Consider the following 27820-nt stretch of genomic DNA (forward strand, 5'->3'; position numbering starts at 1 on the left):
TAATGCTTTGTCTTCGGACTTGTTTTAATGAATTTTTTTTTTTTTTTAACTTGAAAATGACAAGTATTAGACTATTAGGTCGAATGAATTTCCGCCCACAACAAGTCATCTGAAATCCAAACCGATACTTCAATTCATTTTTTTTTTTTTAAAGTCACGTCAATATTTGAATTGTAACTTTTACAATCCAATTGCATTTCCGGTTCTTTAAAACCGAGCATGAAACTTTCGTTTCATTTTAGTCCCAATATGGAAATCAGTAAAATACAAGATCATATGAACAAAATTATCAAAAAAAAATTCCACCCATAGAATCTAAGTTAGCTTTGGTCTGAATACAAATAAAACAAAATAGGCAAAAAGGTTTTACTTACAAGTGTTCAATTAACCACATAGTCTAAAACAAAATAGATAGAATGGTTATATAGACTCATCTACTACTCACAAGTGTTCAATGGTCTACAATAAGAACTATAATATATATATATATATATATATATATATATATATATATATATATATATATATAGGTTCAAATGTGAACCTGAGTTACAGAGGTGCCATAACACTACATGGTAGATATCATATTTATTATTAGTATTATTATGAATATGAATATTTAGTATTTGTTTATATATGTTTTTATTAATATATATATATTTAGAATTTATACATTTTAAAATTAAATCATATAAAAATTGATTTGAAGTTAAACATCCAGTTAGCGGTGGCAGTGAGTGCAAAGCCACGACATCCTAAGGTCTCCCCTCCACACGCACAGTCTTCCTAGTTTGGTGGGTGTTTGTGTTCCTGGGCTAGGAGGATAACAATGTTGATAACGGTGAGAGAAGTTTCTTCTCTGTCTCACTGCTTCGCCGCCTTCAACACTCCAAGGACCAACCGAAACACCCTCATTTGCAGAGCCAGCAGCGTCCGTCTCCACGGAAACCCTTCTCTCACTCACCAATCATGGAATCCCATAACCAGGTAATTAAACCAATCTTATCTTAATCAACAAACAACCAAAATGGTTTTTTGGGCATCCCAAATGTCCTTAAATTTCAAGATTATATTTCTTATTGTTTACAATCACAAGGCTGTGTTTGCCAGCTGATTTACTACTTTTAGGGAAGGTGTTTATGATTAGCTGTACTGGGTTGGAATCCGGAAATGCTTATCTGCTGTTAGTCTTAGGGAATTTTCATTTTTTTTTTTTTTTTGGTTATAAATTTCTGGATTTAGTTTGGTGTCTAACTGGGATTTTAACTGTGACAAAATAAGTTGAGAAAGAATCTAATTTTATATGGTCCCAATTGGCAATGCTAAATATCTACATAAATGATGATTATTTAATCAGCAATCTAATTGTCCGAGTTAGTTCATTCTTTCCAAACATCAATGATGTGAAGGAAACTCATTTAATGGCACCATCCTATGGAAGATATATTTGGACCATGTTATCTGCATATACTTATTTTCTATGAGAAAGAGTTAATGAAAATATTTTAGAAACTAAGGTCATTTTGTTGGAAAATTCGTTGATTGCATTGAAGTCATGGAATGTATGAGAACATGGGGCAACCCTAGATAGTTCTTGAGATTTTATCCTTGAAGTAGCAAAATGAGTACATCAAAGCTAAATAGTTTGAAGAAAAAGAGAATGGTTGATGATCTAACGAAAATTGTTCATGTTTTACCTACCAAATCGTCGTTTTTCTTTATGGTTTATGCTGAGAGGACAATGAGCATTTGTAAGCCTTCCCTAATAAACTGTTATCTAGGGGTGTTCTTTGGTTGGTACCACTGACTGTCGGTTAATTTTGCTTAAATTATCTCATCCAAAAAAATCTAATTAGCAAATGTGCAGTTTGGTCAAATTAAAGTTGTATTTGGTTTGATTCGACCAAATTTGTATCCCCCAATCTTCATTAACCAATTTTTTAGCCAAATGGAATTTAGTAACTTTATGTAGATCGGCTTTATTGATTTGTAGTTTCCACTAAAAGGTCCAAGTTTTCATAAACCCATGAATACAACTAGGCAAACATCAATAGTTGTGCATATAGAGACAAAGAGTAGTTTGGTTTAATTGGTTTTTATTGGTTTTCTTTGATTAAAACCAAAATAAAATCTAATACCATTTTTTTTTTAAAAGAAAAGATTAAAGACTAACATCAAATTAAACACCAATATAAGTCAAAGTAGTTTGGCCAGATTTTCAACTGTCTCTCTGATGTTGAGGCCTTGAGGATGGGAAAGGAGTTTGGTGATTTTTTTTTTTTAATTTTTTTTTTGAAAAATAAAAATTAAAAAATAAATTTTGTTGATGATGATTTGTCTTAGAAATCTAATTTTTATTTATTTTCTATAACCTTGATACAAGCTTCTACTGAATACTGATTGTTGCTTTCTATCTCCAGCTCTGATAATTCAGTATTTGACCCATTGGGAATCAATTCAAGCAGATCATCACATCTAAACACTGCCTGGGAAAGTGCAGTGGGGTTTGTGTTGAAAGCATTTGAGAGTACCTCAGGTACCAGAAAAGAGAAAAATTCATCAGCAAGAAGAGTTGCAGGTCTGTTTTTAGCCTTGTATTTAGCGTGTTATATTTCTATGTTTTGTACTACCCCACAGCTCATAGGCCTTTATTAGGACTTTTTGACTTTGGCAGCTGCAATTGAGGACACTAGTATTGATTTTGGGGACTTCTTCAAAGGCCCATTACCGGGAAAATTTCTCAAGCTCTTGGGTTATTTGGCCTTGTCACGAGTTGGTATATATGTACCGCTGGGTGGCGTAAATAGGGATGCATTTGTTGGAAATTTAGATGAGAATAGTATATTGAGCACTTTGGATTCATTTTCTGGAGGCGGTATTGGTAGACTTGGAATATGCTCCCTTGGTATTGTTCCTTTCATCAATGCACAGATTGTGTTTCAGCTTCTTGGTCAAATCTATCCCAAGTTGCAAGAACTTCAGAAAAGAGAAGGTGAAGCTGGAAGAAAGAAAGTGCTTCAGTATACCCGCTATGCATCTGTAGGGTTTGCCATTGTACAGGTAATGAAGTTACTTTTTCTTATATGGATAATGTATTCCATGCATGCATGTAGTGTCAATTCTTTTACATACACTTTTATTTTGCTCTGGCAGGCAATCGGCCAAGCACTATATCTTCGCCCTTATGTCGATGACTTTAGTACTCAGTGGGTTCTTTCTACTGTTGTTCTGTTGACTCTTGGTTCAGTATTTACGACGTACATTGGGGAGCGAATATCCGATTTAAAACTAGGAAATGGTACATCTCTTTTGATCTTCACAAATATCATCTCCTACTTGCCAGCATCCTTTGGTAGGACAGTTGCACAGGCATATCAAGATGGAAACTATGTTGGGCTCGTTGGCATCATTGTTTCCTTCGCCCTTTTAGTCCTTAGCATAGTTTACGTACAGGTAAGTGTTATATTCTTTTTTATACAGTAGTATTTTGAATTTGAATACATAGAGAGCAACACACTAATGCTATCAAGTGTTACAGGAAGCAGAGAGGAAAATTCCACTTAACTATGCCTCAAGATATACTAGCAAGACTGGAGGCCTTCAAAAATCTGCTTACTTACCCTTTAAAGTTAGTATGACTTCTTCTTATACCATGCTTCTAATATGAAGTCACAATGATCCATCCATCTTTAATCATGTAATAGTAATTGGTACCTTTACGATTATAACATTTCTCCTTGTTAGCCAGTGTGTGTCGTGCTCTTTAGGAACTAGCTAGGTATCATTTTTGTTGATGATCCTATTATAATTTTATATAAAATTCTAGGGTTAGACTTGACTTAACAGAAAATTGATTGTGTTAGGTGTTATTGTTGAGCAGGTAAATAGTTCAGGAGTTATGCCAATTATCTTCTCTACATCATCATTGGCTATTCCTGGCACTCTGGCACGATTCACTGGCGTTGGGGTGCTAAGAAATGTGGCAGTTGCCTTAAACCCTGGCGGTGAGTATAATGACTGAGTGTCACTGCGTTTCTGGCAGAATTGAAATTAGTTCTTGCAGTTCTGTGACAATGTCGATAAAATGCATGCTTAAATCCTTGGAAGTCTATAACTAACCAAGTATGCTTTCTTAGGTTCTTTCTATCTCCCAACAAATGTACTATTGATTGCCTTCTTTAATTACTATTACACATTCCTGCAACTGGACCCTGACGACATGAGTGAACAGTTGAAGCGACAAGGTGCTTCAATTCCACTTGTCCGACCAGGAAAGAGTACAGCTGCATTCATCAAAATGGTAACTTCCTTCTCTTTCTTTGAATTGTTTTAGCAATATTGTACTTCATTTCTTCTATTTCATGTATATATGCTAAAAAAATAAAGAATTGTGCATTAAATGTTTTATATCTAATAACTACAATTATGTTATGAACTAGGCCTAATTCTGATTCTATTATGTTTGGCATGTTAACGGATGCTTTCACACTGGAATTACTACTATAGGTTCTTAGCCGGATATCAGTTCTCGGTTCTGTATTTTTGGCTGTTCTTGCTGCTGGTCCTGCTGTGATTGAACAAGCAACACACCTGACTGCTTTTCGAGGATTTGCGGGCACATCAGTTCTCATTCTTGTTGGCTGTGCCACGGACACAGCACGCAAAGTTCAGGCAGAGATTATATCCCAGAAGTACAAGAACATTGAATTTTATGACATTGACAAGTATGTACCATAGTAGATCCTAACCACTTCAGTTTAAAGTCCGAATGCAGTAAAAAACTGCATTTGATTTGATTAAAGACGACTTCTTCGGTGGGCAATCCAGTTTGAGTTCATCTGGATTTGTGTATTTAACTCAAACTCAAACTGTTTCTTGGTTTAGGTTTTATTATCATTTATATTAGATTTGTACATGAGTGAGTACATATTAATATCAAGAACAAAGAACAGTTCAGTCTTTCATCAAAGAAAGTGAGAATATCCAAGTCCCATAACTTACATGCTCTCAACAACTTTGTTGAATACTTTGTAGATAATTTAACAGAGCTGTTACAGGATACAGGTGTCGTCTCTTCAACATTAACATTATAGAAGGAATTATCATCATCATCATGGTGTTTCAGTTTGCAGAAAAATCTCCATTCCCCCACTTTCTTGTTTCTCATTTACACAACTTCTTGTTGATACATGTTTGCTCAAAACTATGAAATTATCATTCATATTACCAGAATGCATCACATAAAAAGTTAGCCTTTGCTACTGAAACCAACAGTTGCTAGTCGTCATCCGCCTCTGCTGAAAAGTCAGGCTCTTCGGGTTTTTGTAGTTTAGGCAAACCGACATCTTTGATCTTCTGAGCTCCTCTCCTAGTGTTTGCAGCAAATCTTGAAGCCAATATCGTGACACCGAGATTTAACTTTGTCAGGGACTGGTTTGAGGTGGGAGAAGTACTAGTATCCTCCTCCTCCTGTTCCTCGCCTCCTCGCTCACTCTCTTCCGTTCTTTCATTTAAAGCAAAGGATTCCATCCTAGCAAGATCTTTTGCCATCATTCTTCGCTTGTGTCGTCGCCAAGCGGCCTGTATGAAGCACGCTGCCCATGTTCTCCAATGGTGAGAGTAGAACCGGAATGTATGCTGCAGCTTCTTGCTGTGGAGTCGCCTAAACTGGTTAGCAACGAACTTGAGATCTTCAGCTCTCAATGCAAAGGCTTCCACTTCAACCAGTGCTCTCACTGTCCTGGTTGAGGAAGGCAAGTTGACAGTAGATTTTGGGTGCAAAGCCCAAGCAAGGAGCTCCTCCCCGCAAAAATCTCCAGGTCTCAACATAATGGAATTGAAGAAACCGGTCCGCCCTCCATTTGTCGTAGAACTCTCGAGCCTCCCTCTAATGATGAATAGCATCTCCGTGACAGGATCACCCTCCCGAACAATGTAAGTACCCTCTGTGCTCAAGCACGAGACTATACGTTCACATATAGCATCGAGTAACTGATCATCCATCTGAGAGAAAAATGGTACCTGGATGGAAATTGTATTTTGGACAAGAAAAAGAAATGACATTAGCACATCAGAAACGGGAGATCAGTTCAATTCCTGTAATGTTAAGCTTTTTTTAAGTGAAACTCATACACGTCGAACAAGGTCCAGGCATAGATGTCGTTGAATGTCACGACGAAGATCAGCAGGTAGGCCATGCAAAATTGCTTCTTCATCTACTCCCCGAGTTGCAACCCATTTACATTGAACAAAACGTCGAACACGCCTTCTCAAGTCTTCTGGGAGTTGTCGATGTTGCATCCACTCTTCAGTGTCTCTTCGCTTAAGTCTCCATTCCTCGAGCCTCACTGTCATAGATTGCAGGTATGTCTATGTACCCACCCAAAAAAATCAAGGCAAATTCCTTCAATAGATCATAACTAGAAAGAACATAGTTGTGGAAGTTAAAAAAGGATAACAGAAACATTTACCTGCATATTACCAATAAGATGTGCAAATAAAACGAGGCCAAAAATTGCAATAACTATGGCAAAAGATGTCTCTCCGATAAATGTGGTTGTTGACAAATTCTGCCCATAAGAACTGAAACAAGAGAGGCTTGTGAAAATCCATAAACTCCTTTCATCTAAACAGCCAGTAAACAAATGGTTCAAGAAGACATTTAACATATCTCCTAGTAGACAACAATTGCAATGCCCTTCACAAAAATTCCAACTTTACTCATTTGACCAAAATGATGATTAGATAATCAGCAACCAAATGCAAATCTCACAATATAAGAGACCTATGGCACACTAAAGCATAACTTTTAAATAACCAGAACTCATATTTTCTGTTTTAAGCTAATAGTTAGCTTTGATATCAGCACATCCACATAATTTGACACGAGCAAAAGCAAGGACCAGCTCATGGCATACAATGAATGTGAAATCTTAAGTATTTTGAACTTATGCCATTAGAATTTTGTTTTAAAAGAAAAAAAAAAATCATATAGAATATCATTTAGAAGGTCAAGATAACAATAACATGTTTGCTATATATAAAAGTGACTGGACGAAATCACATAAATACTGTTTAAATTGAATTATACGGAGTATTGTCTAATGTTAATTAAGGCACTCTAAAGTTAAGTTTCCCCTCACTGTAAATTAAGGGTACTTCAACAAACTTCTGAAACCCCTTTTATTGAATAACTAAAGCATACTTATTACTTAGACAGACTATACTACCACTGTAACTTAGTAGAAGCACAATTGGTATTATCATTGTATGTGCAAATGAGAAATACCTCAGGTTCTGTAATCCCCACCACAAGCAATAGAAGTATTTCTCAAGAAAACTTGAGGAGACAACATCTTTTGTAACAGCATTTTCAAATATGCCATATTTGAAAGTAGTGCTATCTCCATCGGGATCACAATTTTTGAACACACTAGTAATGTTAGCCCAGGTCTTGCGAGCATCAAGTTCAAAAGTATCACAATCCAAGTACCGAGATACACAGTTCGTGGAATTCTTTTCATCTCTGCAAATTGATTTCCAGCAAGATGTGTATCGATCAACTGACAACAAATACCATGCTGCCCCAAAGACCTGAAGATACAAATCTTACTGTCATATGGAAAAGAATAACGGGAGGAAACTGTAAGATACGATAACTATAATATTGTTTCGAATATAAAAAATTTGAAAAAAGAGGACATTGCTAGAGTTACATACATGGCTAGCCAACATATAGAGAAGTAGATTATATGCAGCCCCTGCCCAAGCAGTTTTTGTGACAACTCCAGTTGCTTTAATGATCTGCGAACTTAGTGGGAAAATAAGATATAACCTGGGAATATACTGAATCAGGACAATCAGTGCGAGGGCATTATTATTATGGTATGCATGTTGACTTCTTGTTGCTGGTATAATGAACCAGATGACAATCTGTGAGGAGTACCAATAATTAGTAATGATCTGAACAAGAAGCTCAAAGCGCAAGTACAAAAAACAGAAGAATATGCAAACATAAATATGGCATAAGACATGAAAGCATGCGATAATAGTATAGTTATGGCCTGCAGTGAGTGCAGTAGTTCTTTCAAGACAAAAGCAGGTTACCTGTGGGAGAGGTAAGGTTGCGATCAGATCAATGAAGAAATCAGATCTTAGATATCTCCGAGCAATCTCCTTAGGATCCATGACAAGCTCACCTCTACCAAATACCCGAGTATTGGGGGCAACATAAGCAGTTCTAAACTTAATGATCACGTGCAACAGATAGAAAAAATCAGCAATAGTGCGGAAAATTGTGACCACAATTCGCAAATTCAAGTCAGTCCTCACACAACTTAGATCCTTAGTTCCTCCAATAATAGGCATAAAAAAATACAATGGGTCGACAAACAATGCCAACAAGCAAGATATAATGAAAACCCAATTCCACTTCAGCACAATGTCACTACCCGGATCAAGAATCCGCTTTCTCCATGGCTCATGGTTCTCAGGGTACACCTTAGGCCTCCCAAACTTAAGGGTTTCTGTGATTTTATGTTTTCTGCCGGGGTTCAACCAGGATGATGAAAACCTATACTCAGAAGATGATTTCTCTAAACTTGAAGATTCAGCTTCTCCTCCCCATAAAATGGGTTTTTGCTGTTTTCCGTTGGAGTAGAACCTAAACATTTAAGTTACCAAAAAATGAGCCTAAAATTAGTAAAAGCCTTAGCTTAATTGCAGCATAACAGGGTATAAATGGAATTAAAATTTCCAACAAAAAAAGGGCTAGAAATCTAATTTTGATATTAGAACGTCACTTTGCTGTATCAATCCTTTCTACGGAGCACTAGAAATCTTCAGCTCCAAAGCAACCAATCAAAAAGAAAAACATTGAAAACCAAGTAATGGGTACATAAAATTCTGATTTTTTTTGGGGGTTACTTCCAAGCCTAAAAGTTTCTCCTCTTTAAGCTCAACAAAACCAAGAATCGATCTTTCAAGTTTCCAAGTTCCTTTCTTTTCTCCCCTCCACTTCCAATTTCTTTTTCCATTACATAGCAATCAAAAAGAGAACACTACTAACAACAAAAATCAATAACAAGTCCATTACAAGACATCAACATACCTCACAAACTTCTCTTTCTTCATGTCCAACCCCGTGTGAAATGGGTTTTGGAAAAGTCTGCAGGCAGCTAAAGAGAAAGAGAAACTGACGGAAGGTAAAATACCTATAGTGCCCTTTAATCATAAACTACAAGCGAAACATTCTTGGTTGTGTTAAGGAAACTTTTTTTTTTCCCAGATTTGCAGGGAGAAGGCAGAGTGACAGTGAGAATTTCATGTGTTTTTGTTTGTCTGGATTAAATATTTGGATAAATTATTGGAGTAATTAGTTTTGATTAATATATTAAGACATCATATGACATATGTTTGACCACAGTTTGCATATTAAGGAGGATTTAGAGGAGGTTTGTAGTGTAGTCAAACATTTGGCCATTTGGGGATTGCTGCTGCTTGACCCGCAATTTTTATTTTTGACTTGTTTATTTTTGTCTTTAATTTTTTTTTTACAAGTAAAATAACATTTTTAATCCATGAATTATTTTACTTTTAAAATTTTAATTTTTTAAATTAATTTAAATAAATTTAGTCATTTAATTATTTATAATGTCATATTTTTAGTCTCTATTGTTGTATAATGCTGCATTTTTAGTCACTAGTGTTATCTAAAAACATAACAGGTCTCAATCAAAGTTATATCGCTAATATATGTCCATGTTTTTAGTGCAAATCATTTTGTATAGAGTTAATACCCAAAATAGTCCTCGACTATGTCGTAATTACCAATTTGGTCCTCGACTATCATTCTTACCCAATTAAGTCCTCAACTATACAATTTTTACCCAATTTAGTCCTTTGTCAATTTGACTGTTTGTTGACTGTCAATTGGGTAAGAATTGTATAGTTGAGGACTTAATTGAGTAAAAGTTACATAGTTGAAGACTTAATTGGGTAAGAATGATAGTTGAGGACCAAATTGGTAATTATGGCATAGTCGAGGGACCATTTTGGGTATTAACTCTTTTGTATATTGTGTTTCTAGAGTTGTACTATATAATTTTTTAGAAAAAAATACCACAACCGTTATAACTTCCGTTATCTTTTTTCATTATTGTTACCAATCTATCATATATTTTCTTATATTCTTTAATGATATAATATTTGTAGACACTATATACTGGATTAATATAATACATAAGTTTGATTTCATATAGATTTTAATTAGTAAGGATTTGTTAGTTGTTTGACATATATTTTTGCACATCGCGCATAGAAAATACTAGTAAATATATAATTGTCAAACTCAAATAAGATAATGAAACTTTAACTATGAATATTGATTTAAATGACAAAAATAACTTCATAAAAATAATTTAATTTATTAATAGAGTTTGATAATTATATAATACTAAAGACTGAAAATGCAACATAATAGACAATCAAGGGACTATATATGTTTAAATCAATTAACAATAATTAAAATTTTAAAAGTGAAACAATTTTAGGCCTAAAAATATTGTTTTCCCTTTATTATATTTTACTCTCTTGCATTTGTCAAATAAAATACGTCACCATAGTTTTCTTGCATTTGTCAACGAAACACAATTAATTAACTCCATTATAATTTGAGTATGGTACATTTAAAATTTAAAATTTAAAACAAAAAATTAGGTGTAAAGTAGTTATGTATTTATGTGTTTCTAATTTTTATACAATATCATTTTAATAATAAAAAGAATAAAAATAGTACTACTTGAGATTCAAATTTGTGACCTCTCATTTAGGAGAGTCACAATTATGTCGTTTGACTTCAAGGTATTTAGCACAAAAAAGAGTATATTTAATTTATTTTAATTTGATTTTATTGGTAAATTAAACTCGTTAAAGAAACCGGAGAAGAAGATGGCAACAAACAAACATATTTAGGGTAATTGGTGCATTTTATGCTATATATTCTAGGGGAAGATAAAATTGGACAAATTTTTAGGTAGTTAGCTCTTTTTTTTTTTTTTTTTTTTTTTTACATTAATTTCACCCTCCATCTCAATTTAAGATGAGCGGTATCCAAATAAACTTTTTAGTCATAAACTTACAACTATAATTAAAAGTTGTAGCATTATAGGTCATTAACTTCTAGTCATTTTTCATACCTACTTGTTAGTTGTTGTTTTTAATATTGTATGAGTTAATAACCAATTTAATATTTCACTATAATTATTTTTCTCGATTTAATCGTAAACGACGATTTGTCCATAAATAGGATATCGACTTTAATGATTTTACCTAATTCAGTACTCGACTATTAGAATCAATGACTATATATAGTCACTGACTAAATTGAATAAAACTATTATAGTCGAAGGCTAACTTGATAAAACTATTATATCCGAGGACTACATTGTGTATTAATCATGGTTGCAGTAGGCGCTAGTCGAGCGCAAAAAAAATAGTGGCAGGTTTGCAGTTTGACAATTTTAATGAGACCGTTTTCAACATTCAATCAAATAACACATCCAAATAAATGAAATAATGATAATTCATAAGTCATAACATCAAAATAAGTTTTCAAAACCAAGTGGCTTGTGGTCCACTGGTATCGGGTTGCTCCCCTAAGTGGGAGGTGTAAGGTTTGAACCTCAGTTGAGGCAATAGTGTGTATATGTAGGGTATCCCCCTTCCTTATAAAAAAAAAATAATAAGTTTTCAAAAAAAAAAAAACATCTAAACAATATTAAAAAATAAAAATACTCAAATATGAAATACTCAAATACTTCAATCCTCCAAAGATTCAAAGTATCAAACTAGTCTACGGACGGCTGGACTAGACGAAATCGGATGAAATCGACCGACTCGGCCGATTTTGACCAATTTCGCCGCCTAGGCGCCCGGCCGATTTTTGGACACCTAGTGCTTAGGCGGGCTACAATAGTGGTATTAATAGAGGTTAAATTGCCAAACTATCTTAACAGAGGACTTAATTAAGTAAAATCATCAAAGTTGATGACCTAATTAATCACAAAAAGTCGTATAAGACTAAATTAATAAAAATCACTATAGTCGATGACTAAATTGGGTATTAACTCAATATTGTATAAATTTGACATTTTTTTCTTGAGAATATGAAACAATTGACGTGTTTGATAAATTCATCTAACTAACATACCACCAATTTGGACAGTCAACGTCAATGACAGATTAGTGAATTACACAACATTCAAACTAAAATAAAACTAGCAGCAGAATTCATCAAGCAAAGCTAACATTTTTGTACTACTTTACGTAAAAGCTATGGTAAATATGCAAACAACATCATGTGTTTAGTTACAAACCTAGCGTAACCACGTCAAAAAAAAAAAAAAAAAAAGTGACATCGATTTACTTTAACCTAATTTAGGTATAACTTAGACTATTTACATAATCAAAATATTATTTGATTTTTTTAAAAAAAATGTGAACTTTACTATCATATCACCATAATTCATGTTCAAAAAAATCATTCTTCCAGGCTGAACCCCAAAAAAATCAATTTAAATAGTTAACTAATTAAATTAAAGTTTCTCACATCTTGTCGTTACCACCCTATGCATAAATTAAATAGATAATACGCATTCAAAAAAATAGATAATACAATCCAAATCTTACATTATCCTTAACTAACTTCAAATTATTACAACCTATTTGATTTGTAGAAAAAGTTTTGTTCTCAATGTTTTTTTTTTTTTTTTTTTTTGAAAATAAAAGGCTAATTCGTTAATCATAAGCAGAAATGTTTACAATACAGATCGTTAGAATGACAATGCATTCTTTACAGTCAAATATTTAAACAAATTTTCTAGTAATGTTATAGAAAACATGGATTGCAGACTGTTTTACAAATTTGAAGCCGAAGTTGTTGGATGAACTCGGTGCTTCTTCATAGATATGTTCAAACATAGCCAAGCCTGACTCTGGTGGGCAAATTATTCTGTGGACCATGGTCCACACAATGTTATATGGACCATAACAAAAAGTACATTTTTAATATACTAAATGTACATTATTTTTGTATTGAGTGTACATTATACAAAATAATGTACACTCAGTACAAAAATAATGTACATCCCCTGAATACAATGTACATTATTTTTGTGCTGAATGTACATTATTTTTGTACTAAATGTACATTATTCTATAGTATACAAAATATGGTCCACACAACTTATATGGACCATGGTCCACACAATAATGATTGGACTCTGGTGAGACCTTTTATCATTCCACGCTTAGGAGAACTCGCCAAAGAAACGAGAGAAAAACCCGCCAAAGAGACGAGAGGAAAACACTCGCCAGAGAGACGAGAGAAAACAAACTAGTCAAAGGAACAAAGAGATAACGTAGAACCAAAAGAAAACAACATAAACGGAAAAGAGGGTAGAAAACCTGTCAGATATGTAGAGTCTCTGAAATTTTGAAAAACAATCGGAGATGATATGAGATCTAACACTTATTCCTAAAACAGCCGGAGGATGAAGTCTACTAATGGCACCGCCGACTCAACCCTCCATCAGAACGTCAGTCGACAGCACCAAGTCGCCGGGCCTTTACTACATGGGAGCAGACGAAAATGTGAGAGAAAGCGGTTTTTTTTTTTTTTTTTTGGCAGTGAAATGGGAGTGAATGATTATTTCTAAGTTAAGAAGTTTCACATTTGGTTGGTAAAAGATTCTCTGTTTCTTGAAATTTTAATTCCCCATTATATACAGCATTTTAAATTCTTTTGGATGCTTCAGGTTTTTTAAATTCCTTATTATAATTTTTTTAAAAGTAAAATGAGCAAAATATACTACTGTAAAACTAGGAAGACGGATTAGAAAATCATTTACAAAATATTAAACAAGTCATAATAAGGTTAAAATACATTATAGATAAGGAAAAATGTTGTTAATGAAATTTGAACCTATGACATGACCTTTTAATATCAAATTTGGAATTCAACTAACTAAGCTACTCAAATTATTAACAATTTTAACACAAATATATGTTTTATATAACATTTAATGCTATATATGTATACATATACATACATACATATATATATATATATATATATATATATATATATATATATATATATATATATATATATATATAAAGGGGTAAGGTGGGGGGACAACTGCCCCATAGTGGCTCCGCCCTTGTGTAGATGAACTAAAACAAAATCAGGAGGAATAGAGAGAATCAGCCTGAGATCGAATAGGCTTTGGTAACTAAAGTGTGAGCTATGACATTAGCACTTCTAGGAACTAAACTAACAGTAAAATTAGTAATTAAGAGAGTGAATATAGTTCTTATCGTGACTAGCAACAAAACCAATATAAGACCGGAGATCGACCATGGAAGTGGTTAAAATACGGTGTAGAGCCCAAGAGAGTTAGGCCTATAATGGGTAGAAAAAATGGCGGTCACAGATTTTAATCAAATGAATGACTCAGATTAATTAAAAGATTGATCAGATTTAAATTTTACATTAAAATTTTTTAAAATACCCACACACCGTTACTAATTCCGTTAAAATTTTAAGAATTGCCGTTAGTTCACCGTTAACTTACTCATTGATTTCAATAAAAAAAGGTCTTAGGTTCGAACCTCATCACAATCAAAGTTGGCATAATTAGTACTCTATTTTACTCTTATTAAATTATATAAATAATAATTTAGTAGTTACAACAAAAAATAATACATATGCATTTCTTAAATTTAGAATTATGTGTCCACAATGCCTTTATTAAAAAAAAATTATTCATTATCAATCAATTAAATAAGAGAAATAATTTTATTAGTTATATTGTCTTTATTTTTCTTCAATATAAAAATTCTTTATATTCAAATTTATTAATTGATTATATTCGCTACATTATCCTTACAATGTCTTTATTCAGTGAAATTTTTTTTATTAATTATCAATAAATTAATTAAAAGAAATATTTTCATTAGTTATATTGTCTTTATTTTTCTCAAATGTAAAAATTTTTACAATCAAATTCATCAATTGATTATATTCACTACATTATCTATTATCTTTTTTTGTGCACTATTTTTCTAATTAAATATCAAAGTTATAATACAAAATAATGCTATATATTTATTTACCAAGTATTTTATTAATACCATGAAAAAATTTAAAAAATATAATTAATAAAGTCAACCATATTAACTACTTGAGAGATTTTGTGACAACGAGAGTATTCAAATCACACAACAAATTGAAGTGAGAACTACCTCGCAATGTCCTTGTTTGACAATCAGCAGTTAGCGGTTAACGTTAGCGGATTATACTAGCGGATTTGACTAGCGAATTTATTTAATTGTTAACATTGGGTAGAAAAAATGACCGCCAAATTATTAAATCAAATGAATGGTTCATATTGTTCAGGTTTTAATTTTTTCTTTTAAGATTTTCTAATTTATCCTTAATTATATGATTATTCATTTAACTTTTCCGTTAATTCACCGTTAGTCTAATTCTAATATTAAAGTCTAATATAGAATTATAACTACACCATTAATCTAATTCTAATATTAAAGTCTTAATAGAACTTAACCACAAATCCTAATGTCGGAATCTCCTCAAACAATATTAGTATATATTTAATATTTTATGTCCTAATTTTTATTTGTTCTCCCTTATGTCCCGTATTTGGTTTCAACGATACCTATACAATTATTTTATTGACAATTATAATCAATCTTGACTATATTATCTTGCATTTGTAAACTTAGAATTACCTATTTAACCCGCATGGGCTTAGCTCAATGGTTTAGTGGGTAGTATTTGGGAGAAGAGACGAATGTTTGAACCTCGGCGGCGGCAGTGCGGGAATTATGTCCAAAGTGGGCAGATTCCTTGTGCGTATCAGCATTTGGCCCTGTCTGCTGAACCATTGAGTCACCGTGATTTACAACTTCCCACAATGCTCTATCGGGTTGGAGTGTGGGGGGCCCTTGGGGTTGGGGACTCAACCTTTGGGAGAAGAATTACCTATTTAAATACGCAAATTCAACCTTCAATTATCTATGCATGAACAATTTCAATATAATCATGTCTTAATATACTTTAAAGTACTTATTAAAAAAAACATTGGGCATTATCCCAATGGCGCAATGCGCGTAAAAAACTACTATATATATATATATATATATATATATATATATATATATATATATATATATATATATATATATAATTTGACGAACCCCGTTGGCCCGCCAAACTCGCGGATTAAAAACCTACCAAAATACAGGCCTAAAATATTAAAATTCGTCCCACCCTTTTCATGAGGCGTGACGGGCTAACCCTGCGGACTAAGGGGGCGTTTGGTTCAGGTTATATAACATAACCAAGGGAATGTGACATTCGAAAGCTCACATTCTGGTGTTTGGTTCATATTATCTTAGGGAATCTAACATTCCCAAGGAATGTCACATTCCCTCCACATAGGATTTTAAGTAATGTAAGATAATCTTGGTTATGTTAGTTTATTTTATATATATATATATATATATATATATATATATATATATATATATATATATATAAAATTATTTTTGTAATTATATATATTTTTTTTATTTTTATTCTGTTATGTTAGCATATAAAATAATTTTGTTTCTCAAGTTCAAGATTTTAGAGTTAATATTTTAAAATCATGTAATTATATATATGATAACGTTATCTTATTTATTTATTTTAATTATTAAATTTATTAAAATATATGAAAATATGTTAAGGATATTATAGTGTGTATAAAAGATAACCCTAAATCAAACATGATTATATTAAAACACAAGAATCTAACATTCCCAGTAATCTAACATTCTCTAAGGTAATCTGTCATTCCATGAACCAAACCACCCCTAAGTGTCAAATATATTAAAGTTGTGAGGTCAAAAAGTGGTTTATCGTAAAATTTTGGTCGGAGAAGTAAGCAAGAAAACGGCAAAGCACCATTATCACCGAGCCAGCAGTTAAGGTAAGGTATTCACTGCCCGCCGCATAAGAGAAGCAGAGATACGAAAATGGTGTCACCGCACGGCGTCAAACTCGCCGTTTATCTCATCTCATCTTTCTTCGGCGACCACAACGCTGTAATCCACCAAACTCTCAAACTTTCACCAAAATAATGGCTTTTACTGATATTCTTATTGAGCTACTCAACTACTAAGATGATTAAATTTACTAATTTTCTTAAGCAATTTTTTTTTCCTTAATGATTTTAGAATTGATTATTTATCTGATTGTCGTGATCACAGAAAGTAATCGAGTGTCTGTTGAACAGAGGAACCCTAACTTTAGCGCAGATTCTGCGCTTCACTGAGCTTAGCAGAGAGAATGTACGGAGCTGTCTACTTGTGTTGATTCATCATAATTGTGTTCAAGCCCTTGCTGTTCAACAAGAAGGTGCTATTTTTAATTCTCAACTTTCCAATCCTCAAAATCAGTTAGCTTTTTGATTGAAAATTATAAAAAGAATAATATGCTGACTGTCTTAGTTTGAGTACACCACGGTAATGGTTATACAATGTATTGTGAATGTAGGTGCTTTTGGGGATGCCCCGAAAGTTATAACTCAGTATATGGCATTGTTTGATAATATAATTCATAGAATGAGGTTTCCAAAGTTTATAGAGATGGTTTCCCAGGAGCTCGGTAAAGAAGTGAGTTTGTGATTGCCTTCTCATTTTAATTTTCATTCTTTTTAATCTTAAATCTTGCATAGTTGAAAAGGTTGTATCTAGTTAAGCTTATCAATGAGCTGCGATTTGGTTCAGTGTGAAGGGATATTTGAAGGGTTGCTTCAACATGGCAGGCTTTCTCTCAATCAAATACTGGATAGGCACAAGCAGATGGCAAGTCAAGGTTAGGGGCACATGCTCTCTGTATTTTTGAAATATTTGGTTTAAGTAGCTGCCTTAAGCTAGCATTAATAACTGCTTTGTTTTTATCCCTGATATCTCGTTCAATATCAATTCATTCGCCTATGGAAGTGGAGCGGAATGCTGAATGCTCCTATACAATGAGTGTCATTCTATCAAATTTCTTAGCTTAGTCGTGCCAATGATGTTTTTTGTATCTTTGCTATCCTCAAAGATGAATCAGTGAATACAAAAGAATCCTCATTATAGTTACTTATTGGCAACAGAAAAAAGAATGAATCTTCATTATATTTAGGAATACTTTGGTTAAACTTTCAAGCTTAATGAGCAGGTTTAGTTTTTAGAAACCATTTATTTATTATTATAACAGCTTCCATACTTTACTGAATCCTATAACATTCCAGGAGATTCTGGTAAGGATGCTGCACTAGATAGTTTCAAAAGCCTTGTTAATGCTCGATTTGTTGAACGCTGCCCAGCTCCTGAACCATTTATTGCACCACCTTCTGAAGATGAAACCCCGGCTAAGAAACGAGGTGCAAAAGCTGGCAAGGTTTTTGATTCCACAACTTCTTTGGTTTTGTTGTTTTTCAGTGTGATATCTTTGAGTTTACTTCATTTTCTTCTTATGGCTTCTAATGCAAAATTTTACAATGTAGCAGGTAAATGTTTGTATTTGGAACTTCTAATTGCCTTAATGCATCTTTATAAAGTTGTAAACAAAGATGTATGCACATGTACTTTTAAAAGATACACAAGATAAAACTGATGTGCTTCTTAATTTCCATGGCTAGTTGTTCCTGGTTCATACCTTGATGCTTTTACCTGTACTCATGGTTTTTAAGCAGCTATGCTATCTTAGTTTACAAAATTGCTATTAACATGTAAAAATAGATGGCTGAAGTGACTATAGAGCAACGGGCTTTAGAAGCAGCAGCTCCTATGGAATCATTAAGATTCTTGGTTGAAGCAGACAGTTGGAATGATGCTTCTGATAAAGAAAGCAACAAAAAGACCAACAATATAGCAGTTGGGGGAAAGGTTTGTAGTTTGTGTAATATTTTATGAAATATATGTTGAATGGATACAATCTTTATATTTGAAGCTATCTTTATAAGACTCTACTATTTTATTTCTCATTGCTTAGCGCAAGCTAGATGAGAGTGAGCTATTGGCGAAAGATGAAAGCAAAGTTCTTTGGCGTGTTAACTTTGAAGAGTTTATACGCCGCGCAAGGCATAAGGTTGGCACTCAGCCCAATTACTCTTACTTTATATACCCCACAAATTCAGATTTGGGACAAAATTAGGTTTTCTTGCAAATCTCAATACACTTTTTGTATAAAAAAATAAAACTGCTATATAGTAACAAATATATATATGTATAAGTCACGCCCTCTGTGAATGCCCAACAGAAAACTGCCCAGTTTGGATAAATAAATTAGAAGTGTTTTCAAGATAACAAATTTTCAATAGGCTCAAAACAACATTTCCATTTTAACTGGCCTTTGAAATTCTGTTTTCAGCTTATTCTCTTAGGCTCTTTGAAATGGCATATAAAATAGGCTACTCATTAAAAATAGCTTTGAAAAGCCATAAGCTCTTTTTACAAGTTGATTTAAACATTGAAAAAATGAGCATACGTGCATTTACAAGTAGAATGGCTGAAAATAAGCTCATCAAATGGCATACTATTATAGTCTTTTTATTTTACATTATTGTGTATTTTTTTTAGGCTTGCATTGCAAATGTGAAAGCACGCCTTAATGATGAAGCTGCTATTGTGCTCGATGCAATTCTAGAACTGAGTAGAAGTTCTGAGACCAAAGTGAAAGTTGATAATTCAGGTGATCATAAGTTCTATTTTATTGGTTAGTTAAGTTTGACCATGTTTTTCTTAAATCATTTTCAAAACTTGTGCCTTAAATAAGGGTTAGATCAGGTTAAGTGCACAAAGTTCCCCCAACATGCAGGGTCTGCTTACATTGATTGTTTTTGCACTTTGAAATCATGATGTAATGGCCAAATGTTGACTAGAGTCTTTAACACATTACACAAAGAAATTAGGGAAACTATAGAAGGCATCAATCCTGCCATACATGTAACATCCAACTATTTCTGAACTTATATATTTCCTTGAATTTGGTCCACCACTGATTTTTCTTGGCTATTCAAAGGTAAATAGTGAAGCATGCATGCTTAAGTCTATGATTCCTCTTCCACTTGCAGTGGAAATTTGGAAACTTGTTGAGTGACTCATATATGTCTCATTTCCAGAACATCATACTCTTGAAGGCCACAGATATTATGTTAAACAAAAATTTCAAAATTGAGTTAAGTTTTTTCTCATTTGTAGTAATTGGTCTTAGATTTAAATTTCATGTGCACCATTGCTGGTTCTTTCTCAGTATTATTCCATATTATTTTCTGCATTGATTACTAAGCGTGCTTTTTGCAGCCTCACTATCCATAAATTCAATTTATGATGGTGTCATAAAGAAAGAAGGTGGTCTTGGTATGGATTTTGAACGTATTAGAGCTGCCCTTGTCCAACTGGGTTGTGATGTTCCTTTGATTCCAATAGATGAATCATATAGTATTGGTATGTCATATTAATGCTAAGTGATTTTCAATTGAGAAAGAACCATGTTTATCAAGAAAAAACTCAATTATCATATGCCTAGATTATTTCTCTTGAGAACAAACGGTGTAACTTCAAAGGAAAAAAAGCTCAGAGTTTCTAGTGGAATCGAGATGAATTGTTCTGTGAAACTTACATAAAATTATGCTCTTTTTGCAGATCTGAAGAATATTATTGAACTGGCTAGAACTGAAGAGGTTCCTTTCATGCTCAATAATTCCTAAATAATGTGCTAAAAGGATGATTACTTCTGAAATATTATCCAATGTTGCAGGTAGAGCCCATTGTATTGAAAAGGTATGGAAGAGAGGCCTATAGGATGTTCAGGTTATTGTCAAAAGCTAGTCGGCTCTTTCTAACTGATGAGGTATCAAGTTGTGATCAAATGTATTTTTACATACACACGTCTGTCTTAAAGTGCCTGTTATTTCTTTTTCTAATTGTTTCCTGAAAAGCTCCATTTGTTGTGTTAGAAAAGTGGCTTACATCTATTGTATCAATGAAAATAATTTTGGTCTGTGGTAAGCTAATGAGCTATCCTCAAACAAGCTTATCTGTTGACTTCACCTATTTTAATGCTGTAGGTTTCAGACGCCACATTTGTTGAAAAGAAAGATGCAGTCAAGATTCTACTTGGACTCTGGAAGGATGACTATGTGGAGATGAAGGTAATGTAGTTCATTTCTTTCTTTATTATCTGGTTTTTGGTTTAATATTTGCTAAAACCACTTGTCTGTATTTCCTTTTTTAATTCAATACTCGTGGTGTTGTGTTTTTAAGAACCTAAACACAACTATTTGAACTTGTTTGCATGACCTTCTTGAGTCACTGAGAAGCTGCTAATGTGTGGTGTGAAGTGTTTTAGTCTTAATTTGTTTTTATTCCTATGTTAAGTGTTTAGTAGACTTGCAACATTTTTATGATTTGTTACCATTCTCTTGCAGAAAATTATTGTGCGTGGAACTAGTCAATCAGAACAAATGCTGTGGAGTGTAAATAAACAGTCACTTACGAAACATGTCCTGGATGAAATGTACCATGCTGCATTGAATCTGAGATTGCGAATCACACATGAAATAGAACAAGAAAAAGAGGTTTGCTCTTCTGTTATGCATATATTTCATACTGCTTTTATTTGTCTCTGATAATGACCTGCTGTGACAATGTGAAGTATGGTTTTCATATTATTATGGTTAAATTATGGACACAAAGTATTGGTAAACTTTCCGAGGATGAAAACAATGCATCCAAGGGTTGTCCGTCCATGCTAGGTTCTGGATCTTGTGATAAAACGTATGCAAATAGAGGAGTTGAGCTAATAAGTTTTAGAAATCTCTTGTGTCGTCTTCTACCTAGCAGAAGATCCTCATAAGCAGTTGGTAAAGACCAGGCAACAGCCAAAACAAAAATAAAAAATAGGTGCTTGAAACTGCAATATTAACGAAGACGTGTGTGTGTGTCTGTTTGTTTGAATAAGATGAATGATATTGGAGTTTGATGCTTAACTAATGTGTGTCATCGCCCACCTGCAACAGATTCTTCAGATGCCTAGAGAAAAGCTTACAGGGGAACTGTCAATTAAGTACAAGCGGTTGATGAAAGTGAGGATTGCCCTGGAGTCTGCCTTGATGAATCTTGATGATGCTATTATGGTCTTCCATGACTTTTAGTGTTGCTCTCAAATTTTGTCTTAACATTATTCTCTTCCTTCGAGTTTAACGAACGTTGTACATGCTTTGTTTGATTGATTGTCTCTCTCAACTAATGATTTATTTAGCTACCAAGTGTACCTACCATGTTTGATACTCTTGTGAGTACAAATGAATATACTTTACCCACCCTGACAAAACCAAAAACAAAACTACAACAGACATTTTATGTGATCCAGTTGAGTTGTAGGAGAGTGAGAGTAGACAAGAATCCAGCACTAGTCTCCATCTCTCCAAGGTAAAGAAGAAATTTAATAGTGATTTTGGTTCAAGTATTTGCATTTCTGTACAAGAGAAAAGAATGCAGCAGTGTACAAAAATGATTGCCAAAATGTTTCCTATGAAGTTGCAATTCATTCGGTCTGACCGGGTACCCATTTTGGTCCTTCATTGTTCAATGTACTATCTTATGAAAAACCCAACAACTGCAGCCAAGTATCCAGCCAACTGTCATTGTTTCAACCAAGAAAAGAAATTGATAGTTAAAAGAAAGTAGTAGTACAATATGAGATGTCAACTTCATTATGTGATGTCTCTTGCCTTGCAACATTAAGCACCCATAAGGATGTTACCTGATCAATAATGCTCTTTCCTGTATGCCCTTCAATAACAAGCCCTGCTGTTAGACCAATCATAGCCCAAGCACCATTTATTGCTTCAATTTCACGCCGTCTCTATCGACAAATATATGTATATATATATATCAGGATTTACGTTTGAAAAAAGAACAACCAAAATAACACGAACAGGGACTCAGGGAGCTACTTTAGCAGGCAGGCATCAGAAAACATTCTTTTGGCCAAACAAAAAAAAAAATCTATGTTGCTTGGTAGCAAAGAAATTGTACAAGTACAGAAGTTAACCCACTTTAAATCTCTGTTTCGTTTTAATTGCTTCCATTTGTTTTGCAGCTAATTGCTTGGCTTCCAAAGGATCAACCATGACCACCTCTTTCTTTGCTCTTTCTTTGCCTGGAGACCCCTGTAGAGGACCCTTGTTTTTCAAATTATGGGAAAATCAAAGTAAACAAGAAAAAAAACACATGATTCTCCAAAATTGGTTTGCTTAATATCAACATATCGTTGTTGCACAGAATTAAAGTTCAATCCACCCATTCGTTAATGGATTATGTGGATCAGTGGATTATACAACACTTAAAACAGTAACTATTCTCATTATCTACCAACTTCCACCTTATCTATCTATCTACTCCTACCTTTACCTTCATATCTATCCACCCATTGACCTACCAACCCTTTACCATCGCCACCATCACTATCTCCAATTCTCCATTACGATCACCGCTTTTTTCCCTCACCACTACCTGCCTACTTACCTTACTATCACCTACATACCCACCCACCACCACAACTCCATTCAGATTTTTCCTACCACTATCTATTTACCTAATCTCGATCTACCTACTCCACAACAACCTACTTAACAAACATATTAATGCAAATAACAGTTAACTAGTCACCAAACACCTCATTCATGAGTTGAAACATCATCACAAATTCTACACCTAAGGTTGCTAGTTTAACAAAATATATGTGCACATCCAGTGAACTATTGAAACACTAAACACATACCTTAACGCTTCTTTGAGTATCTCTAAATCACAATCATTGTTCAAACAAAATATTGGCGTTATTTAGACTCAAAAATCAAGTTGTTATAATGCATACATTAGGATTGGCTAGGAGACGAACTGCTGAACTCTTGGTCCTTTGCAAAGCAAAACGGGTTTGTTGGCGACTTCCAAATCCATGCCTATAGGATATAAATAGTGGATTAGTAAAAGAAATGGACAAGAACGGAAAGCACCAAAAGAACAATAGGCAAATACAGGAACAATAACAACAGATCACCCAAAGATATGGCCAGGGGTTGCAGTTAAATATAAGGAGATTTTGTGCATAGATTACAGAGTTAACACTACATATGGGCTTGTTAGAGAAATAGGGTTTGGTTGAGAGAATCACTCTCAACCCTGGGTTTGAATGTTTGAAACCTGTGGCTAGAGTTAGCTCTTTTCTTTTCTTGTGTAAATAGCTGTACTCTTCCTTGTACATATCATCAGAAATATATAAAAATACGAGTTGAGTTCTCTAGGTAGTTCATTGTTCAACAAGGCCAATGGTTTATGCTCAAGTCTTATCAAAGATTCAACCTTTCCTTTTCCATGAGAAATTATAAATTTTTACACAACTTGCGGATATCATACATCCTTCAAGACTCTTCGCATCACAATAATTTCCGAAAGAAGCACGGGCACACTCTTTACTCTTTGTGTGCCATGTTGGAACTGTTACCTTTGAACTAACCAGTGGACATGAGCATCAACTTAAAATTTATAACTTGTTGAAGGAAAGGGGTGACCAGATTGTCGTTGAGGAAACTTGTGGAAAAGAAATCATCAAAGAAAGTGAAATGACTTCAATCACAAAGTCTGGGGTTGCTCCCATCTAGCAGTTCCTGAAGCGATTGCCAAGCCAGTTCAACCATTCCCCTTCTCATATTGGAACTTACCACCATAGTTCTACTTTAATGTCTTCAAAATTTCATCCACCTTAGTTATCCTGATGAAGTTGCAAGCAGCAATTAAGGTAGTAACTCTCCTAATTTGGGTATTTTAGTGTGAACCAAGAACAATGTAGGTCTTCATTAGGTAATTCGCTACATGTTTATGGGGTGCCGCTAAAATAGAAGCACATAAACATGGGCTGGCACGAACTAGCACCGAATTGTTCCACATTCAGATAACAGGGTAGTAGTAATCCTTAAATCCTAATTTTTGTAATACACTTTTGCGAATCATTTCCCGAAGCAATTGGCCATTTTCAAGCTCAACCATGAAGAAGAGAAAAGAAATTAAATTCGTGGGTAAGCTAAAGCTACAAAGGAATTAAAGAAAAAGTTCATTTCATGTTCACCAAACCAAAAATTAGGAAGGAATGGTCAAAAGTAGAAGAAGGGAAAGAGGGAAAATTTGAAGCTATGAAATTAACACCGAGAACGAACTACATCCCGACATTCTTGTGTTTCTCAAACAAGAATTCAGGAATTAATCATACCAAGATTTTCGCTTTTCGGCAAAGAAAGACTGTTTTAACACACACAAATACAATGGGTCTTACACTCTGGTTTCCACTTTCCACAGAAGGGGAGAGAATTCGTAAAGAAAAATTAGAATACACAGAGAAATTAAAGTGAGCGGTGCAAAGCAGCTTACTTGTTAACAGCAGATGAGTGAAAATGGAAGGAAGAGAAAAGTTTGGTTGAGAGCTTGAGGCTTCCATGAATAAGGGGCAACGTAGAATGAGAAACCATCTCCCAAATTCTTATCTTTCTTTCTTTTTTTTTTTTTTTTTGAGTGATTTTCGGGTACAGTTTTACAGGGTTAGAGGTGGAAGGCGAATGATGTCCACTCAATATTGCTTACCGCTTTTCTGTTCTCTATTGGAATATATTTTATTTTATTTTATTATTGGCCTTTTCCATTTTGGTTTTATCTTCAACTATCATTAATTTCAAGAAGAATTAAAGCCACAATCTTTACAAGTTACACATCCTTTGACAATTGACCAACAACAAAAGGAAAATTAATTAAAGTATAATTATATTAGTATAATCATCAACTCAACACTATTACATCTTTATTCAGTACATATATTGTCTGTACCGATTCAAAAGTTGAGTAGTTTAGAAATCAAGGGTTGAGATGGGAGCATAAGCAGAATCTGCAGGCTGCAGATTTGTGTAGTGAAGGTTTTTGAGTTGATGGTAGAAGACAGTAAGCACAACAAAGCGAAAATGTGAGACAACCCACATTGCACTATTAATCGCCACCAAAACGGCATGCCGAGTCCAATCACTCATTTTTCTTTTCGCAAACTTGGATAGCAAGGACACGCCCAGAATACACAGTACGTAAAGCAAAGTGAGAACCCAAGCTTGAACCTTTTTGCCCTTCACAAGCTCCCCGCCTCTGCTGATCGCGCTTAGCCCCTCGCAACCCTCTTCCGCCGCGGAAACCACCAGGCTCACACCGGAAACGGCCAACATATACACCAGAACAACCAAGGCGATGAAGGCCAACGCGATGTCCACGCAGATCCACACAGTATCAGAAACAGGAAGAGATGGCGTTAGCTGAAATAGCATCCAGAATATAGTCGACGCGCCTACTAAAATCAAGACGGCGTAAAACAGCGTGAGGAATACCCTCTTCCACATCCCCTTTACGCTAAAGATGGCGTCTTTTATGCTGCGTGGTTTCCCGGCGTGGGCTTCGGAGGTGGTGTGTATAGTGACCATTGAAAGAAAGAGCAAAACAACGCAGGAAATGGCAGTTGTGGCATAGTGAAGTGCGTAATACTGAAAGGCCTGTGGGCTAAGCTTGGATTTGGCGGAGGGGCGGCGAGGAATTGGTTTAGACAGCAGATACTCTCCGACTTCCAAAATGGAAAAGAAGTAGAGAGTGAAGAGAAGGATTGCGAGCATGGGCTTTCCATTTCTTAAGGTGGTCTTCAACGATTCTTTGATGGTTCCAAGAATCCCTAGAGATGATTGCTTTTCCACCTTGTTGATGAGTGTGGTCTCATCAATTTGGTTTTCCATATCTGATAATCGAGTTTTTGTTTTCACAACGTTTACACATGCATACCAAACATTTATACTGTTGTTTTTTATTTGTTATTTTGGGTTACAAGTGAAACTTTCCGGTGTCATTGATACTATTCTTTTTTATTTGTTATTTTGGATGACGAGTGAAACCCCTAGTCTAATACTGTTCTTTTTTATTTATTATTTTGGGTTACGAGTGAAACATGTTATCACTGATATTGTTCTTTTTTATTTGTTATTTTGGGTGACGAGTAAAACCCGCAGTCACTGCATAAACTTGGTTTTGTAGTCCTAATCGACACAATAAGGTAAATCACCATCTATAACTAATCGGCGATTAACTGGCTTATCAAGGCTGAAATTCGAACGTGTAACTTTGTGGTAAGTTTGTATATTTAGGTAGACATCTCAGCAGGTTACCTTTTTTATTTGTTATTTTCATTTGTGACAAGGATAAAAGGTAGATGATAGTTGATACCAAAGGAAATTCTTGACCTTATTTGATGATTCCAATCATAAACATTGTTATTTCCCCAGAGTAGTTTTCCAAATAAGCTTTCAGTACGTTATTGATTAGAATAATATAATGTCCAAATCAACAACCTTTCATTACGTTATTATTAATAGAGTAAATTTCAATTTTGATTTTGTGACTATTGAAGTCTTATTAATTGCAATTCATGATTTTTAGAACTGTTAATTTAGTATGGTAATTATTCAATTTTTATCAATTTTGATCACTCCAATCAATTTATCGGTCAAATAATCTCACCGGAAAATTTTAACTAGCTAATTAATCTTTAATCCAAGGGACCATTTCATCTTTGTATGGCTCCGCCATCTTCGACCAGCTGAACACCACCTCCGACCACCAAAACAGACAA

The 27820-nt window shown here is 34.1% G+C and overlaps 4 protein-coding genes across 5 annotated transcripts; 2 read left to right on the forward strand and 2 right to left on the reverse strand.

Moving 5' to 3' along the window:
- Window positions 1–677: 677 nt before the first annotated feature.
- Window positions 678–4915, forward strand: LOC109153880 (preprotein translocase subunit SCY1, chloroplastic). The gene is made up of 8 exons (XM_019301767.1): window positions 678–987; window positions 2421–2578; window positions 2675–3060; window positions 3154–3453; window positions 3539–3628; window positions 3881–4004; window positions 4137–4300; window positions 4507–4915. The coding sequence occupies exons 1-8, from the start codon at window positions 830–832 to the stop codon at window positions 4735–4737; spliced, it is 1611 nt and encodes a 536-aa protein (XP_019157312.1). The 5' UTR covers window positions 678–829; the 3' UTR covers window positions 4738–4915.
- A 100-nt stretch (window positions 4916–5015) lies between these two features.
- LOC109153879 (cyclic nucleotide-gated ion channel 17-like) lies at window positions 5016–9347 on the reverse strand. Its single transcript, XM_019301766.1, has 7 exons — window positions 9110–9347; window positions 8107–8662; window positions 7720–7932; window positions 7289–7593; window positions 6471–6582; window positions 6133–6369; window positions 5016–6021 (listed from the first exon to the last, which is right to left on the reverse strand). Exons 1-7 carry the CDS (start codon window positions 9130–9132, stop codon window positions 5278–5280), a joined length of 2190 nt encoding a protein of 729 aa, XP_019157311.1. The 5' UTR covers window positions 9133–9347; the 3' UTR covers window positions 5016–5277.
- A 7627-nt stretch (window positions 9348–16974) lies between these two features.
- Window positions 16975–22436, forward strand: LOC109153881 (DNA-directed RNA polymerase III subunit RPC3). Its single transcript, XM_019301768.1, has 14 exons — window positions 16975–17169; window positions 17335–17482; window positions 17621–17739; window positions 17854–17941; window positions 18363–18511; window positions 18853–18999; window positions 19106–19201; window positions 19693–19804; window positions 20416–20559; window positions 20758–20795; window positions 20873–20965; window positions 21183–21266; window positions 21543–21692; window positions 22134–22436. Exons 1-14 carry the CDS (start codon window positions 17101–17103, stop codon window positions 22266–22268), a joined length of 1572 nt encoding a protein of 523 aa, XP_019157313.1. The 5' UTR covers window positions 16975–17100; the 3' UTR covers window positions 22269–22436.
- Window positions 22437–22491: 55 nt separating this feature from the next.
- Window positions 22492–25753, reverse strand: LOC109153882. 2 transcript variants are annotated; one of them, XM_019301769.1, is made up of 5 exons: window positions 25543–25753; window positions 23996–24080; window positions 23175–23300; window positions 22880–22981; window positions 22492–22754 (listed from the first exon to the last, which is right to left on the reverse strand). In XM_019301769.1, exons 1-5 carry the CDS (start codon window positions 25638–25640, stop codon window positions 22710–22712), a joined length of 456 nt encoding a protein of 151 aa, XP_019157314.1. In that variant the 5' UTR covers window positions 25641–25753; the 3' UTR covers window positions 22492–22709. The 2 variants fall into 2 exon arrangements, with proteins under 2 accessions (XP_019157314.1, XP_019157315.1); XM_019301770.1 differs by having other exon boundaries at window positions 23175–23288; window positions 25543–25752.
- Window positions 25754–27820: the final 2067 nt, after the last annotated feature.

The sequence above is a fragment of the Ipomoea nil genome, unplaced genomic scaffold, assembly GCF_001879475.1.
Source record: "Ipomoea nil cultivar Tokyo-kokei standard unplaced genomic scaffold, Asagao_1.1 scaffold2555, whole genome shotgun sequence".
Lineage (NCBI taxonomy): Eukaryota > Viridiplantae > Streptophyta > Magnoliopsida > Solanales > Convolvulaceae > Ipomoea > Ipomoea nil.